The sequence below is a fragment of the Octopus sinensis genome, linkage group LG5, assembly GCF_006345805.1.
Source record: "Octopus sinensis linkage group LG5, ASM634580v1, whole genome shotgun sequence".
NCBI classification, from domain to species: Eukaryota; Metazoa; Mollusca; class Cephalopoda; order Octopoda; family Octopodidae; genus Octopus; species Octopus sinensis.
The window spans coordinates 23,384,371-23,399,723 of record NC_043001.1 but is presented as its reverse complement, the minus strand read 5'-3'; the positions used below and the strand labels follow the sequence as shown (position 1 = coordinate 23,399,723).

Genomic DNA, 15,353 nt, shown 5'->3' with positions numbered 1-15,353 from the left:
TGAAATATCTTTTAATTAAAATCCAGAAAAGTTAAGCTGCAAAACCTACTAATTATATGTAAGCCAATTATTTCATGGTAAAATAAGCAATTTGAATATGTGGAAGTTGTATTGGCATTTCTAATATTTTTACTTTTCCAACAAAGCAATTTGAATATGTGGAAGTTGTATATTACCAAAAGTGACTGAATCATCACCTTCATCCTTGACCCTTTAGCATCCAAATGTAATGCTTATTCCCAGATTTCAATGTCATGCATTACCTTGTAGCTTTGTGAGTTCAATGACCTGATTGTCTATTTTTAAAGTAAAGATCTCACTGGTTTGAAGATATTATTTTGGCCAGTTAAAGTCCATTGCACACAAAGTATCTAAACCAAAGTCAATACAGGAAAGCATTTTGAATAGTAGATGACCAACAACAAAGTTGCATCTGAATCTATATCAAATATGCAAAAACAATGTATTTTTAAAAAAAAAAAACACAAAAACCAAGTTATTAAATAATTCTTTAATTTCTTTTTTTTTCCATTGTTGTTTTGGTTAATGATAGATAAAAAGCACAAAGACATCACATGCAGCGTGAAAATGGAAATGACTTAATATATTGGAGCATCTATGTACAACAATAATAACTAAGTGAGAAAATGCTTGATTTAACGATACTGATAATTGTAGTTGGTAGATGGTGGAGGTGGCGGATTGGTTGTTTTTCCAGGAGGTGGAGGAGGGGGCTGTTGCTGAGAGTTACCACCCGGCTGATTTTGCATCCACTGACTGTACATGAAAGCCATATTTTGTAAGTTTTGCAAATTCTGTGTACCAGCCCCACTAGTTGCATTACCATTCTGTTGATTAGAACTAGTTGACTGTGCTGGAGGTGCTGGAGCACCGCCGTAACCATTCATCTGATAGGAGTTCTGGGGTTTTTGAGACCCATACTGTCCGGGTGCTTGTACAGGCCGTGAACTATTTTGGGTGCCATAGTTTGAACTATTTGCTGTAGGATAACTGGAATTCTGAGATGGATAATTAGATTTAGGACCCACATTACTACCAGTATTATAATTAGGCTTTGAATGCATTCCATAACCACCGGTCTTGTTCCCTACGTTAGTGCCATAACTTCCTACATTATTTTGGTTAAAGTTACCAGAGTTAGCTGAAAATCTATTTCTTTCAGAACTACCACCTGGCTTAGATCCAAATGATCCTCTGGACTGGCTACCAGCTCCATAGTTTCCTGAACCTGAAGACCCACCATAACCACCACGAGAACCACCTCCACGATCACGGCCACTACCATAGCTGCTCCCACGAGAACCACCTCCACGATCACCACGGCTGCCACTAGATCCAAAGCGGCCACCACTTCCATTATCTCTATCCCTGCCACCTCGGTAGCGACTGCGTCCTGGAGAAGAAAAAGGTTAAACAAAATGGTATTTAAATGAGCAAGAAAAAAAAACATACGAGTAAAAGACTAGTTAAAATATAGGAACTAGATTTCCCCTTTCAAAATTAAAAATCATGAAAATGCTTTTAAGTCCACAGATTTACCTATTCATTTCAAAACATTCATGTAAATTGTGCTTATTACATTGGTGATAACATGGCTTTAGTAGCTAAACAAATAATAGTTTGACATTGTTATTTTGAGTAATAACAATCCCCACCCTTTTATTTTATATGGTTGATTCTAAACCTGACAAACTTTCAGAGCAGTTTAAAATAAAAAATCTGAAAATATCTTTTAAAAATGATTCTAAATCCTACTTAATATTAAAAATTTTCAAAACCAGCTTAAATTCAAAATTCCATAAAAACGTTTTCATTAGAAAATGGCAAAAAGTTTTGACAATCAAATACTGTATCTCCCTTGCAAATTCCAAATTCTATGGAAAAAAAAAAATGGAAGATCGAAGAAGACTTTTTTTTTTCTGCCAAACCACAGAAGCATAAAAGAAAAACTTAACATGCTTTATTGTGGCCATGGCACAATTTAATAATATAGGAACAATTACCTTTTCCAAATATTCCTCTTGCACTCTCTGCCAATTGCATTAATTTAGGATTGATGACTTGGTTAGCTTCTTTAAGCACAGACATAAGGTCTTGTGCTTGTTTCATATTAGCAGGAGTGAAGAAAGTGTACGCAGTGCCAGTATTGTTGCTGCGAGCAGTTCGCCCAATACGGTGAACATAGTCTTCTGAGGTGGCCGGGTAGTCAAAGTTTATCACAAATTTTATATCATCCACATCTGTAAAATTGTTACAGGGCATTGTTGGGAAAACCCCCATAACAAGAAGAAAGGCAGAATATTAGTAGGAATAATATTTATTTGCTTTTAACTGAAATCAGAAGAGCCAGTTATGTCTATTCATGAAATACTATGAAACCAACAAGAATGCACACTCCCACAAGCTTGACAATTTTAACTTTGAACAAATTTTAGTTAGGGCCAAGAGCTTACCCTGGGTAAGAAAAGTAGTTAACTTACCTTAATTGCTGCCATCTTACCTGCAACCCCAGGGTGTTTACTTCCTGTCCCCAACTTAAAAATTCACCTGAACGTCCAGGTTAGTAGTAACCAATTGAAAGAGGGAGCATGCATCTGGCTGGTATCGGCAATTTGCTCTCTCTTCTTGAATGCTTTTGTTTACAGTAAAACCAAGAAAAGGTTTAACACAATAACTGTGTGGTGACTATTAAACTGTCAGTGAAGAGACAGTAACTGCTGGCCGTGTGTGGTGAAGGCTAGCCTGCTAGAGGCTAGACATTTGTTATTTGCGTCGGTCACATATCCGAGTACATGTTTATGTAAGTCTAACAAGATACCCTTCAGCTGTCAGCTCAGCATGCAGGAAGCAAAGTCCCATATGCAGTTTTAAGAGTAAGCATTCCCTCTTTGCTGGCAGGTTTCCGACATGACTCCATCAGGACAGTTGACAAGGGAGAGATAGGAGTAGAGAAGTAGTCCGAGAAACCGAACTTTAACATCCGGTGAGTCACGGGCTGCAATGCTGAGAAGATAATCCTGGAAATTCATAGTGAGGAGGTGGCTGCATTATCCAAACAAAAACATGACATTCTGTGTTGCTATGAATCAGGAAACACCACTGACAAGGATTAATGGTAAGTCCTGTGAGTAAATTCCAAAACATACTATCAATGATTAATATATAACTTTAATTTCTCAGATGACAAACAATCTAGCAATAAATCTTAAATTGGAGGCATGTTACTTAACACAATACAAGCAAAATTAACATTTGTCAAGTAGGAATAAGTAGCGGCCAACTGCATAAATTATAAAATCACATAGAAAGACATTAGATGAAAGAACCAATAATAGAACTTAGTTTGCTACAAAATAACTAAAAAATTAAGGTAATCTCATGTAACTTAGAGGATTAATTCACTATGGACAATCTATACCTGCTTTAACAGGTTTAAACATGAAAACACTTTAATAGCCCTTAAATCAGTATACTATAACTTCTTGAAAATTACAAGTGGACAAAATATTTGTATGTGATAAATGTAATTTTACATCAACTTAAAAAGCAGTTAAACTCTATGAAAACACAAGAAAGGTTAACAAGGACTCAAACCTTGATTAAACATAGCACAAACAATATGTCAAAAGTTATATTTACACACACACATTCACCTCTAACACATCTCCATTGTTTATTACTCACTGAAAAGCAAACAGCATCAGTTTATACCAATACCCAGCAGTTTCAATCTTAGGTGTTTCCAGACAGAATAGCAACACTCAATACTATATCTTACCAGATTTGTGTGAGAAAATCCTAGATCCAGGTCAGTGCCAGTAATGCATACTATTTTATTGCCACTACATTTTTATTGAACTTGTGAAATGGGGGCAAAAAAAAAAGAAAAAGAAAAAAAAAAGTGTTTATCAAATAAAAAGGCATTAACCCAGAAAATTCTGGTTAAAAAAAAGAAAAAGAAAAAAGAAAAAAAAGGGGGTGAAGCAAGAAGATGAAGTTGAAAGAAAGGAAAGCCAGTGCCATTTAACTGTCCAAGACAGGTCTGCTGCTTGTGCAGGTCAAGTCTTGAAACTGGAACTTGTTCTCCAACATCACCACCTGAATTCCTCACGCCAGGTCGGGGGAACTCAGCACTAAGAATCATCAAATTTATTATTTTCTGGATGTCAACAACTGAAGAGGAAAATTTCTGCACCTTCCCCTCAGCTCTTGAGAGTAGTCATGCCGGTCCAGCCTGCATCAGTAACTTTCTATGTTCCGCTGCCAAAAGAGACTTAGAACTTATTACTGCGACATAAAGCAGAAGAGTTAACAACCAAAGCAGTTGTTTATCATTCACTCTCACATGCACACACACGTACTCAAACATTACAAGTTATGTACTGTAACCAATGCAATCATTTCATATTTACTCTTTAAAAATAGAATGTTTATGAATTCAAATTTAAAGGTACTTTAAATGAAATTATTCTTAGGTTTAACATTTCTTAATGAGACTCTGGAGAGAGTTTGAAATTAAAGTTATGAGTTATTATGAATTCATCATTTAAAATTATGTAGTAAATAATAAAATAAAAAGTGAGAAGACCTTTCTTCAGTTTTATACAAACCTAAGCCTCTAGATGCAACATCAGTAGCAATCATAATTGGTATACGTCCTGTTCTGAATTCTGTAAAAGGAAAAAATAAAATGGATAATCTCCGAATCTGACAGTTGCACTAAATAGTGCTGCAGAATATCAGCATAAACGAAAGGTTAAGAAAATTGTGAAAATGATGTCAAAGATAAAATCAAAAGTAGAATTGTTACTCACCACTTAACACCCAATCTCTCTCTGGTTGTGACTTATCACCATGAATAGCCATAACAGGCCAGCTGAAGGAAAATGATTGAAAAAATAGTTAAACAAATGCATGCAGATGTAACGACATTTTAAATATTTCATAGCTTATAGCATGTGCAATATGAACATCACACCTATCTGCACTAAGAACTATTAGGAATGTGGAAAGCTCCCACCACACTGATGTGTATTTAACACACAAATTTATTAAATTCAGAAACAACCTATACAAAAACGACTAACCATTTTTTAAAAATACCAAGCCGTCAGTCTAATACAAATACACTAACACCTTTTTATTACAGTATTTCTGTTAAAAAACAATTCATTTGGAAAATAATGAACTTGGTAAAAAAAAAAAAAATTCATGAAACTGATGCTTGGAAGGACATGAAAACTTTAATGGAAATTAATCAGGAGACTAAAGATTAATCAAGTTTTAAACGACCAAATCATTATTTCATCAGAAAATGTGATAAAAATTTCATTTCATCAAACCGGCATGAATGGGGTGAATTATTGGAATTATTTGTTATAAGATATCTATCAACCAACTTGAAATCTTTTTTTTCAGTTTTGGTTCATTGAAGTGGTGTAGGTAGAGCTAAATGCTCAGTCTAGAGACAAAACAGCAAAAATAAAATCTGAACTTTGTGCTCCCCATCCCCAGAAAAGCCTAACATTTGCAAACTAGGAAATACAAAACAAAATCCATATACTATTATTCCCATAACATTTTTTGCTACCCAGAAAACTAATGAAATAAAATACAGCTTCCTAAAACATATCAACCTGTGTATAACAATATAGCAGTATGCATGCATAAATGTAACTTACCCATCACGTTTCATTCTTCTTTGTAACTCATCTGCTCTTCGTTTAGTCTCAACAAAAACTAATGTTTTGTTTTCTTTTTCATTCATTATCTCTTCTAGAAGCTTTACTAATCTACAATTAATAGAATTAAAAACATTTGAATACATGCTTACACATATACATAAACATAAAAAAAAAAATCAAAACTATTGCAGCTGAAATAATACTCACTTGTGATCTTTCTCAGATTCATTACAAACATCGATTATTTGTAAAATATTGTGGTTCGCACTAAGTTGCAGAGCACCTATGTTGATCTGAATGTAGTCCTTAAGGAATTCCTCAGCTAATGATCTCACTTCTTTTGGCCAAGTAGCACTCCACATAAGCACTTGGCGGTCGGGCTAGAAAAGGAAAATAATAAAAAGTTTGTAAACTAAAACTCAGACACAAAAATTAAGTCAAATATTTTCAATAATGACAAAAAATGTTAATTACTTACCCGAACCTGCTCCATAATCTTTCTAATTTGTGGTTCAAAGCCCATATCCAACATTCTATCAGCTTCATCCATAACTAAATATGTAGTTCTCCTAAGATTTGTTTTACCAGCTTCTAAGAAGTCTATAAGACGCCCTGGTGTAGCAATGCAAATCTCTGCACCTAATAACATTAAAAGAACATCACATGAGAAATGTGCTATTTCATATGAAATCTAACAAACGTGAAAAATCAATCATCCTGACATATGTGCACTGACAAAGACATCAAGAGACCGAACAATGCAATAACTCTTCCCTGCCTTATACATTCAGCACTCAAAATGTGACCCCCAAGTAAAAAGGAAAAGCTAATTATTAGAGGATTAATCCAATATATATCTGCTAGGTTGACTCATACAATCTGTGAAATACATTAAAAACCATTTACCAGCATGTCATAAGTGACAGAATTAGCAACAGGAAAAATAATGTTCCAGATAAAAAAAATTTTTTTTTAAAAACCATCCAACACATGCCAAGTATGAATAAGCAATAAATTTAACTATTTGTCATTAGAAGTAAAATACAAACAATTGCTTCTAAGGGAGAATAGCATTGATTAAATCAACTAAAGGCTGGTACTTTGTTGCATCAATGGCAAATTAAGCGACGGCAGAATTTGAACTCAACATTAAGAATTGGCTCTGCAAAACATTTTTTTTCCAATGCTGTTCCTGCTAATCAACTACTAAATAATTACTTCTAGCAGAGGCATAAGGCCAGAAATTTATGGGGTGGGGCTAGTCAATGCCAGTGGGATCCAGCACCCAGATTGAAGCTTACTTCCATGGGATTTAAACTCAGAATGCAGAGAGCCAGATGCTGCAAAGCTTGTTGTCTGACACTAGATATCCTGCCAATTCACTGTATCAAGTAATGGAAATTGATATTAACCAGGCACGGGCAACCTTTGCCAAGATGCGAGCAACATTTGACATGGTTCACCTGACTGACTGCACTACTAAAAAATTCAATGTAATTCTCATTAGGTATGCCATTCAGAAAGTCCTGCCTTCTACAGGTAGCCCATGAATTAATATAAACATTAGCCACTAACAAAATTCCTGTAAAACACTAATATTTAGATGCTGGCTCTAACCCCTTTGGTACCAACCCACCCCCAGTTCTACAATAAAACCTTCCTGCTTTATAGGAGGAAACCTTTCATCAAAATATTTAAGTTCCTAAACAACTTGGGATATTTTACTAAATTCAATATCTTCAAGATTAAATGAAAGCGACATGTTTTATTCGAAATATAAATGAAATACTTACATGGAACATAAAAGTACATCTTTCAAATGTACAAATGATTAGATATCAGCTATTTTTTAAATAACCACTCCTAAAGGACCAAATTTGCTAATGCTTGGACATCAAGTACCCAGTGTATAAGTGCCCACACCTATATTTTCCCTAAACACACTCTTCCACTTATTAATTCAATTGCAAGCTTTTGTCTATATGTAATGATACCAAAGAAAAAATACTAACCTCTTTCCAAATCTCTGATTTGGGGGCCTTTAGGAGCACCTCCATAAACGCAACTGTTGCGTACCTTTGAATGTCGGCCAAATTCAATAGCAACTTCTTGAACCTGTTGAGCTAGCTCTCTAGTAGGTACAAGTACTAAACACTGCAACACAAAAGAGCATTTAATTAAAAGGCAAATTCTTACCAAGCATGACAAATATTTAAATGAGATTAAAAGGAATGAACAAATGTTGAGGAAAACAAAAAATACTAAGTTAAATACTTACAATAGGACCGTCTCCTCTTTCTAAATATGGTTGGTGATTTATATGCACTATAGCAGGTAACAAGAACTATAAAAAATAAAAAAAATTGAATCAGTTTTAAAATATTTATGAGAAGAAATTTTGATAGCTTTTCAGTATAAGGCATAATATTTCTGATGAGAAAGCTGCAGGAAAAAACAGAATTGGAACTTATCTCCCTTCTGCTAAACTAGAAAGCTTTAATAGAGATAAGAACAGTAGTACAAAGATGATACTCCACCAGAAGTAAAATAAACTAGCAGCATGAATAGCTACAAATACAAATTTTTTGAGCCTCTATGAGCATGTTATACAGGGTAGATAAGCTTTATTAAGTGACAAGGTGGAATTAGAAGTCTAATGACTACATCATCAGCCCTTGAACATTATAATCTTGAGTCCCAAGACTCAAAGACCAGTTACATGGTTTTCTAAGTAACTGGAATCACAATCTCATCCCCCAGAAAAAGATGTCTGTTGCAAAGTAACCCATGGACTTGAGCAATGTAAAATTAAGCACTTTGCTTAAGAACACAACATACAGTCTGGGAACCAAAACCACAATCTAGCAAACTAGTGCAACACCTTAACCACTAGGCTATATGCCTTCACTACTCCAGCTAGAAACCAGTTTCTTATCCCCACTCTAAAGACAGACTGTGTTGCATGAGCAAAAGGACACATAATATGCACACACACACTTCCTTCTGAATGTTAGTAGAGCAGGTGAAATGGACAGGTGGTGTAAAAGAAAGGTCCAAGGTAAGAGAGTACTGATAAAATAAATCTAAGACGGGCATTAAAATTAACACCAGATTGCTTTGTGGTTACATGCAATTGAAACAAATCCCAAAGCCCCAAATAATTTTTACAAAATGTTTTTGTTTGCTTCAAAGCTTATCTTAAATTTAAGCAACAAGTAAAAAAAAAGGCAGGAGGGGGGAAGTAGTTTCTAAAAATCAGTTGGCAATCTACACAGAATTGGGAGAGAGAGAGAGAGAGAGAAAGAGAGAAAGCTGAGGAAAACAAATGGGTCACCGTCATGAATTTAGGCAAAAAAATTGAATGGTCCCAAGTTTACAAAATAAAAACTTTCTAGAAATTGACAATTTTAGTAAATTAATTTAGCTTTCATGGAAAATATTTACTAGTCAGGGTACAAGTTGTAGGCTTCCTTGCTAACTAAAACTGCTGGTTACTAAAAACACCTGTGAAGCATTTCCATGCCAACTAAATATACTGCTGCTTATCACTACAAGCCAATGGTAAAAAAACTTCAGCAGTGCCCAGACTTCTTTTGTAAACAACCTTTAAGTATATTAACTAGCAGAAGCACCACCACTCCAAGCAGTTCTCTGCCGTTCACTCATATAATATCAATTAATCACCCAGGATCTCTTCAGTCATGTCAACATGAAAAACGCCTAGTACACACTGCAAACTGGCTCGTTTTAATGGCCTTCCTAAGCTGAAAATAAAACTTGTGTGACAAGTTCCCCCACCCTTCTGTCAAACAGTATCCCCCCCAAATGTATTGACTTGGACCAACTCCCATTCCAACATGGACAGTAGATGTAAATGATATACACACTACACTTATGACTGAGGAACTTTTGTCAAAGATTGAACACAGCTCCCAGACAGAACTTATATCAGTCCTGATATACAATCCCTTTCGAACTAAAGTAATTTATTCCAGCTTATAACCCATTTGTTTCAACTTGTTAAAAAGCTTATTTGGTTTTGAAAAAGCAGAAAATTTTACAGACTTGGAAGTGATAGTTTTAAATTAATAAATGGAAATAAAAAAATTTACTTACTCCTAATGTCTTACCAGAACCAGTTCTGGCAATACCAACTATATCTCTACCAGACAGTGCTATAGGCCAGCCTACAGACTGAATAGGTGTTGGATTAGAAAACCCACATTTGGCAATCCCTTCCATTACATAATCTACAAATAAAATAAATGAACATCATAAATTTATGTAGTTAAATGGCAAAATTTTGTACAACTTGAACAATAAATGCAAATTAGTTTTAGCTTACCTGGATAACCTGCTTCATGAAATGAGAATATAGCCTTTGGAGGATTTCGACCACGAATTGTAGTGTCATTACTTTTAAGAAAGGCTTGAACTTCATCCTGGAATTAACATTTGTATATTTTGAGATTATGCATAAAAGTAACTGTAATACATTGATAAATTTGAAAAAATATGAAATCAGTAAGAATTCTTATAAAAATTATTTCATATATACATATATAATCAAGTTAATTGATAAAGCAATTTTGATAAAATGGACCACATACTAAATGTCTATTGGTAACATTAGGGTGTTCTCTGTAAAAATTCTTCTCAAATTTAGGCAATCTTGATAAATCCCATCTTGGTTTCCTAAGACGTTCACCGGGTTGACTATTTTTGTTAAGACGGCCTCCAAGACCACTAGATCCACCACGGCCACCACCAAATCTCATGCCACCCAAACCACGTGATAAACTGAAATAAAAAAAAAGAAAACATTGGTTTTGAAAAATTGCAAGTTTCTATATTTCTTCCACATTTCAAAAAAAAAAAAAAAAAAATATTAGCATAGAATTAACTTCGATTGGCAGAGATCAACGAAATCTAAACTTAGAACAAAGACATTCAAGTTTCAAATCACGGATGAGGGTGGACCCCCACCGCCAGTCTGAATTAATTTAAGATTCTGATAAACGATATTTTTAAATAATAGGGGATGAATAAGGAAGAGTGGCCATAAAAGCATACGTGTGTATTCAAAGCGATTTTTCATTTTTACACAACTAGCAAAGTTAATGCACAGGTATTGAATCAAAGTAACGAGACGGTTGTGATATGCGGGAGAATTGACTGATCTTTCTAAAATGTCTATGTACCATGTAGAAGTACGCTTCTTGATAAGTACATACTACGGTGTTGGGCGATCTTTCGAAATATGAACATATAAAGAGGAATAGACTGAAAATTCAGTAAAGTAAATCAGCAGTGTAAGAAAATATTGCGAAATCCAATGGTCCAACGTGCATTTACTATTACTTTGTTTTGAAAATTCAAAAACGTGAAATAAAGGATAGTAATGAACATAATTAGGTCATCTAGAGTAAAAACCAGTTCTGTGCATGACTCGACATTTACTTTTTATGCGATTCCATGTTTATTAAATTGATTAAATGCTGCATCATTGAGGTTAAAACTGGCCAGTAGAACGACAGCAGAGATTTTTTTTTTTTTGCTGGATATCACGCTTGTCATTTTCAGAGGAAATGTTTTTAGCTATATTACAATAATCTAATCATTGCCGATTATTTTCCACATCGATTCATTGTCTCGTTTTTCGTCATTATATCACCCATACATTTACATTAAATGAACGCATAGAAATTAGGCGTGAGCCAAAACGAAAGATCGCCACTTGTAATTCTACATCCTTGAAGACGTATCTATAAAAACGTTTATTTTTTTTAGCAAGTCATCTATCAGTAGTTATGTCAAATGAAAATTACAATGGAGGACCGAACCAGCTATTTATAAACACACCAACAAATTCATTAATTTTCGTTGTAAAACTGCAATCAACCTATTGTGGAACCTGTACCAGTGACTAAGTCGCAGTTGGTTTTGACAACTTATGAAATGAAGAGAAATCACGAAAAAGTGCAGTATGTACAACAGGTTTTCCCACGCCCCTCAAATTTCAATGCTCTAAATTAGGCTCGCGCATTTATGGACGAATATGGTTCTCTCATCAAAATCTGCATTAATAAATGATGACGTTTCGTGATCCCAAAAGTACTGAACTCAACCAAAGATCGGAATAAAGTACTTAAATTCAGCAATAAAATAAAACAAATAAAGTTTTTCTTCGAAATTGAAAGGTATTATGATAATACGATGAACAATGAAAATTCAGTTAATTTTCTTGCATCGTCGGGATTAATTCCCAATTCAGCGGTTTGCTGCAAAGATCCAATTTGATTAATATGTTCAGATGGGGAAGTTTGGAGGTAATTTGAATGCAGGTATTAGTAAAGTATTTGAAGCAAATTTCTTCTCAGGGTTTCGGTTAGAGGCAGTGGATCGCTAACAATGTTATGGAAGAGGTCGGTGTCAATTGAGAAACAATAGTCAACTGATATCTCAGAGATACGTACACGGTGTTATCAACCGCCCTATACAGATTGAAGAAAGCGGTCCATACAATTCGTTAAATACGTTCGACAGTATTACCCTATCCAAATCTTATATTTTAGTTTATAGTTAAATCATAAAATAAAAGCATTTTACAAAAAGGAAAGGTTAATGCATTTCCATTATATTATTTACGATTATTTAAGGCAAACGCAAGTAAAACGCAAATTCTTTTCACAATGTTTTTTTGCCTGTTTAATTTCGATTTGCATATATGTTCTATTCGCTATTTTCTCTTTAAAGGAAAATCCATAATTAAGGGGGGTGGGGGGATGAAATTAAATTTTCGTAATCTCCGACATCTAAAAACATAGGAAATAAAGTATTTGTTAAAAAAAAAATTTTTTTCCAAGGGGAGGTGCGAAAAGGATTTTTAGCCCCCAAAAGGATTTCAGTACATCCGGTTGATGTCATTTCATTTCATTTCAACGAAAGCAATTTCGCTTTCCATGCTTAGTTTCCGGGAAATGACTAAGCGAAACGTCGCTGAAATTGAGCGATCAGTTTATGTAAATTCTTTAATATTCACCACAATGCATGGCGTGAAATTGTGGATTCCAAAAAAAAAAGAATAAAAATTCTGGAAACAGAATTTCTAAGAAAAGTCGATAAAAAAAAAAAAAAAAAGATGCACTTTTATTAGCAGCAATTGAAATGAAATCAAGTACAGAGCAGAATGAAAAATTTATATCATGCGTTACTAACAGAAAGCAATTTTAAAATGCTGCAACACAGCTGAAACGCCGTTAAAGATTTCAAATTCACAGATAGGAACTTAGGTGGAAATTCATCCGGCCAGCTTTTTTATGTACGAGTGCTTGCTTTACGTAACGAAGCAAACAATATAAGTACGAGCATTTCTCAATTAAATATCTGCATTGTTCCAATTTTAGTAATACGCAGCACTGTCGAAGCAATTATAATCGCATTCATTTTGTCGTGCGTATATCATGGAAGCATGGGAAAACCTTTTTTCTTTTTATCGAGATGGGGGGCCGCACTATGAAAAAAAAAAAAAAAATCTAAGGCAAATTTCTCGTGAGGCGTACCATTCTCTAAGTCCCGCGGGCCGCAGTTTATCAATGGCTGACGTTTCCTCATGAACTAACGAATCTAATTAAATTCCCGGCACCTACTTAGATTGGTACATCAAGGGAGACAACAACAATATTATATATGTCTACTACACATACACAGGGTATGGCTAATTCATCAATAGCTTTCCAAACGAAAAAAAAATTTATACCCATATGATTGCGACGCCAATCCCAAATATAGAGCAGCAGGTAGAACAATAGTCTGAACCCTTCAGTTTATAGATACATATGGTAATATTGAAAAACTACTACTCGATATGCTAGGAACAGCAGCTGTTTTAACGAAAATGGTAATCAGATCATAAAATTGGAATTAGGCAGAAAAGATTAAGACCGGATAAATACGGCTGAAAAATAATGGCCGACTCGATCAGAATTGAAGTGAAACAAAATTTTTACCTGCCCAAAATTAAAGAAATAAAAAAATCAGACTGTACTTCAAAGAATAAATATTATTCCAAATAGATCATTAGAAACCGGTTTTACGTTCATTATATATTATTAACAACGAATTTTTTTTGCCATAAACTTCGGCCACACCTCGAATGTCTTTGTCGTTGGTAATATCAAAAATTGCAATAAAGTATTATCTATTCCATAACACATCAATCTAAATAATAGAGGAAAAGGTTAATGTTTATTTACATTAACCGAGAAAATTTAAATAATCCCCTAAATTGAGAAATGATGAATTGTTATATTGTAAGTTTCACAGTATAAGAGATGCCCTTTGAAAACCTACACACCAAGTCAGGTTTTTTGCAGGAGCAAATATGCTGAAAATTTTACCTCAGAAATGCCCCGGGCAGACTCTTTGGAATATTTTTAAAGTAAAATTCCAAGTCTATATTTTCATGCGTACTATCACACACACACAGACATTGTGTAACCAGTTGTGCCATATTCTCCACCACCATAAATCCTTCTGCTCTACTATTGGTACAAGGTCACGAATATGAAGGATTTTAGCCCTAACAAGAACTTAACCGGTATTTTAACGATAAGGATGAGAAAAAGCAACGATGATCGCGGAGAAAATACTATTTCCTCATGGCAGATTTAATGATCTTGCCTTTCACTGCGCTTTAAGTACTCGTATTAGTCATCAAAATAAAAAATTTAATATCTCGGAGATAAAGTCACTAAAATAAAGAAGAAAAAAAATGTGTAGTAAACTAAAGAAAAAAAAAAGATTCGAAGCTTATTTCTAAATGAACTTGAAAGCTGCCATTAATAATCATAATGGGAGGGAAAAAAATCGGTTTTCAGGAATAAAAATTAAAATAAGGAGGTTTAAGGATCGAATGGGGTCTGTAGGGTATCGAGAAGCAACAGGGCAGTAATAGGAGATGAATAAAAAGGGCAAGAAAAATTAACGCCACTGAGTCACTGGAATCTATTTCCTTACGAGGTAATTGATTATAGAAATATATTGGTTAGCCATTTTGTAATACGTGCCCTGCCTTTCCCTTTTTATTTAAGACGAAGAAGTATATTTCTCTCACGCAATACAAATCTAACAAAACGAAAATAATCTACAGCCTAAAACGGAGTAAACTTGGGAAAATTAAAAAAAAAAGGTTGATTATTAAAAAAATAAGAGAAAAATGGAAAAATATCCTTGACCGGCAACCTAGAAAAAAAAAAAGTTACGTAACGGAATAAAATTTTTTTTTTTTTTAAAAAACAAAATATAGGCAAAGTTATATTATTTAAAAGATATATGTTTGGATAATTTTAGTAGTGGATATGTGTAAATGGCGATGAGGAAAATGAAGATATTTGTCTTCCACGTGTTTTTGGCTTGAAAAATGTTGGCCATCGAAATCAGACGCTGGCAGCCATTATTATCTAAGTCTATCCTAAAAGTGCAAATGTGAAGTAGACGACATACTTTTGAACAGACGAATATATAAAAAAAAAAAAAAAAAAAATATATATATATATATAAAAAAAGCCGGAAGAATTTCAAAGTCAGAAAATACGTTGAGGGTCTCTATATATATATTTTTTGTTTTCTTTAGAAAAAAAAAAAATA

The 15,353-nt window shown here is 34.1% G+C and overlaps 1 protein-coding gene across 2 annotated transcripts in view; it reads right to left on the bottom strand.

The window, feature by feature from the left end:
* Positions 1-519: 519 nt before the first annotated feature.
* Positions 520-15,353, bottom strand: part of LOC115212311 (probable ATP-dependent RNA helicase DDX5) — a 16,119-nt gene continuing 1,285 nt past the window's right edge. For both annotated transcript variants that reach the window (XM_029781170.2, XM_029781171.2), the window contains exons 2-13: positions 10,316-10,505; positions 10,051-10,147; positions 9,822-9,955; positions 7,984-8,049; positions 7,718-7,859; positions 6,184-6,344; positions 5,913-6,085; positions 5,703-5,813; positions 4,836-4,897; positions 4,632-4,691; positions 2,025-2,261; positions 520-1,414 (exon numbers count right to left, since the gene is read on the bottom strand). In XM_029781170.2, coding sequence (XP_029637030.1) covers positions 657-1,414; positions 2,025-2,261; positions 4,632-4,691; positions 4,836-4,897; positions 5,703-5,813; positions 5,913-6,085; positions 6,184-6,344; positions 7,718-7,859; positions 7,984-8,049; positions 9,822-9,955; positions 10,051-10,147; positions 10,316-10,505 — 2,191 coding nt within the window. In that variant the 3' untranslated portion in view covers positions 520-656. The remainder of the gene's footprint in view (positions 1,415-2,024; positions 2,262-4,631; positions 4,692-4,835; positions 4,898-5,702; positions 5,814-5,912; positions 6,086-6,183; positions 6,345-7,717; positions 7,860-7,983; positions 8,050-9,821; positions 9,956-10,050; positions 10,148-10,315; positions 10,506-15,353) is intronic.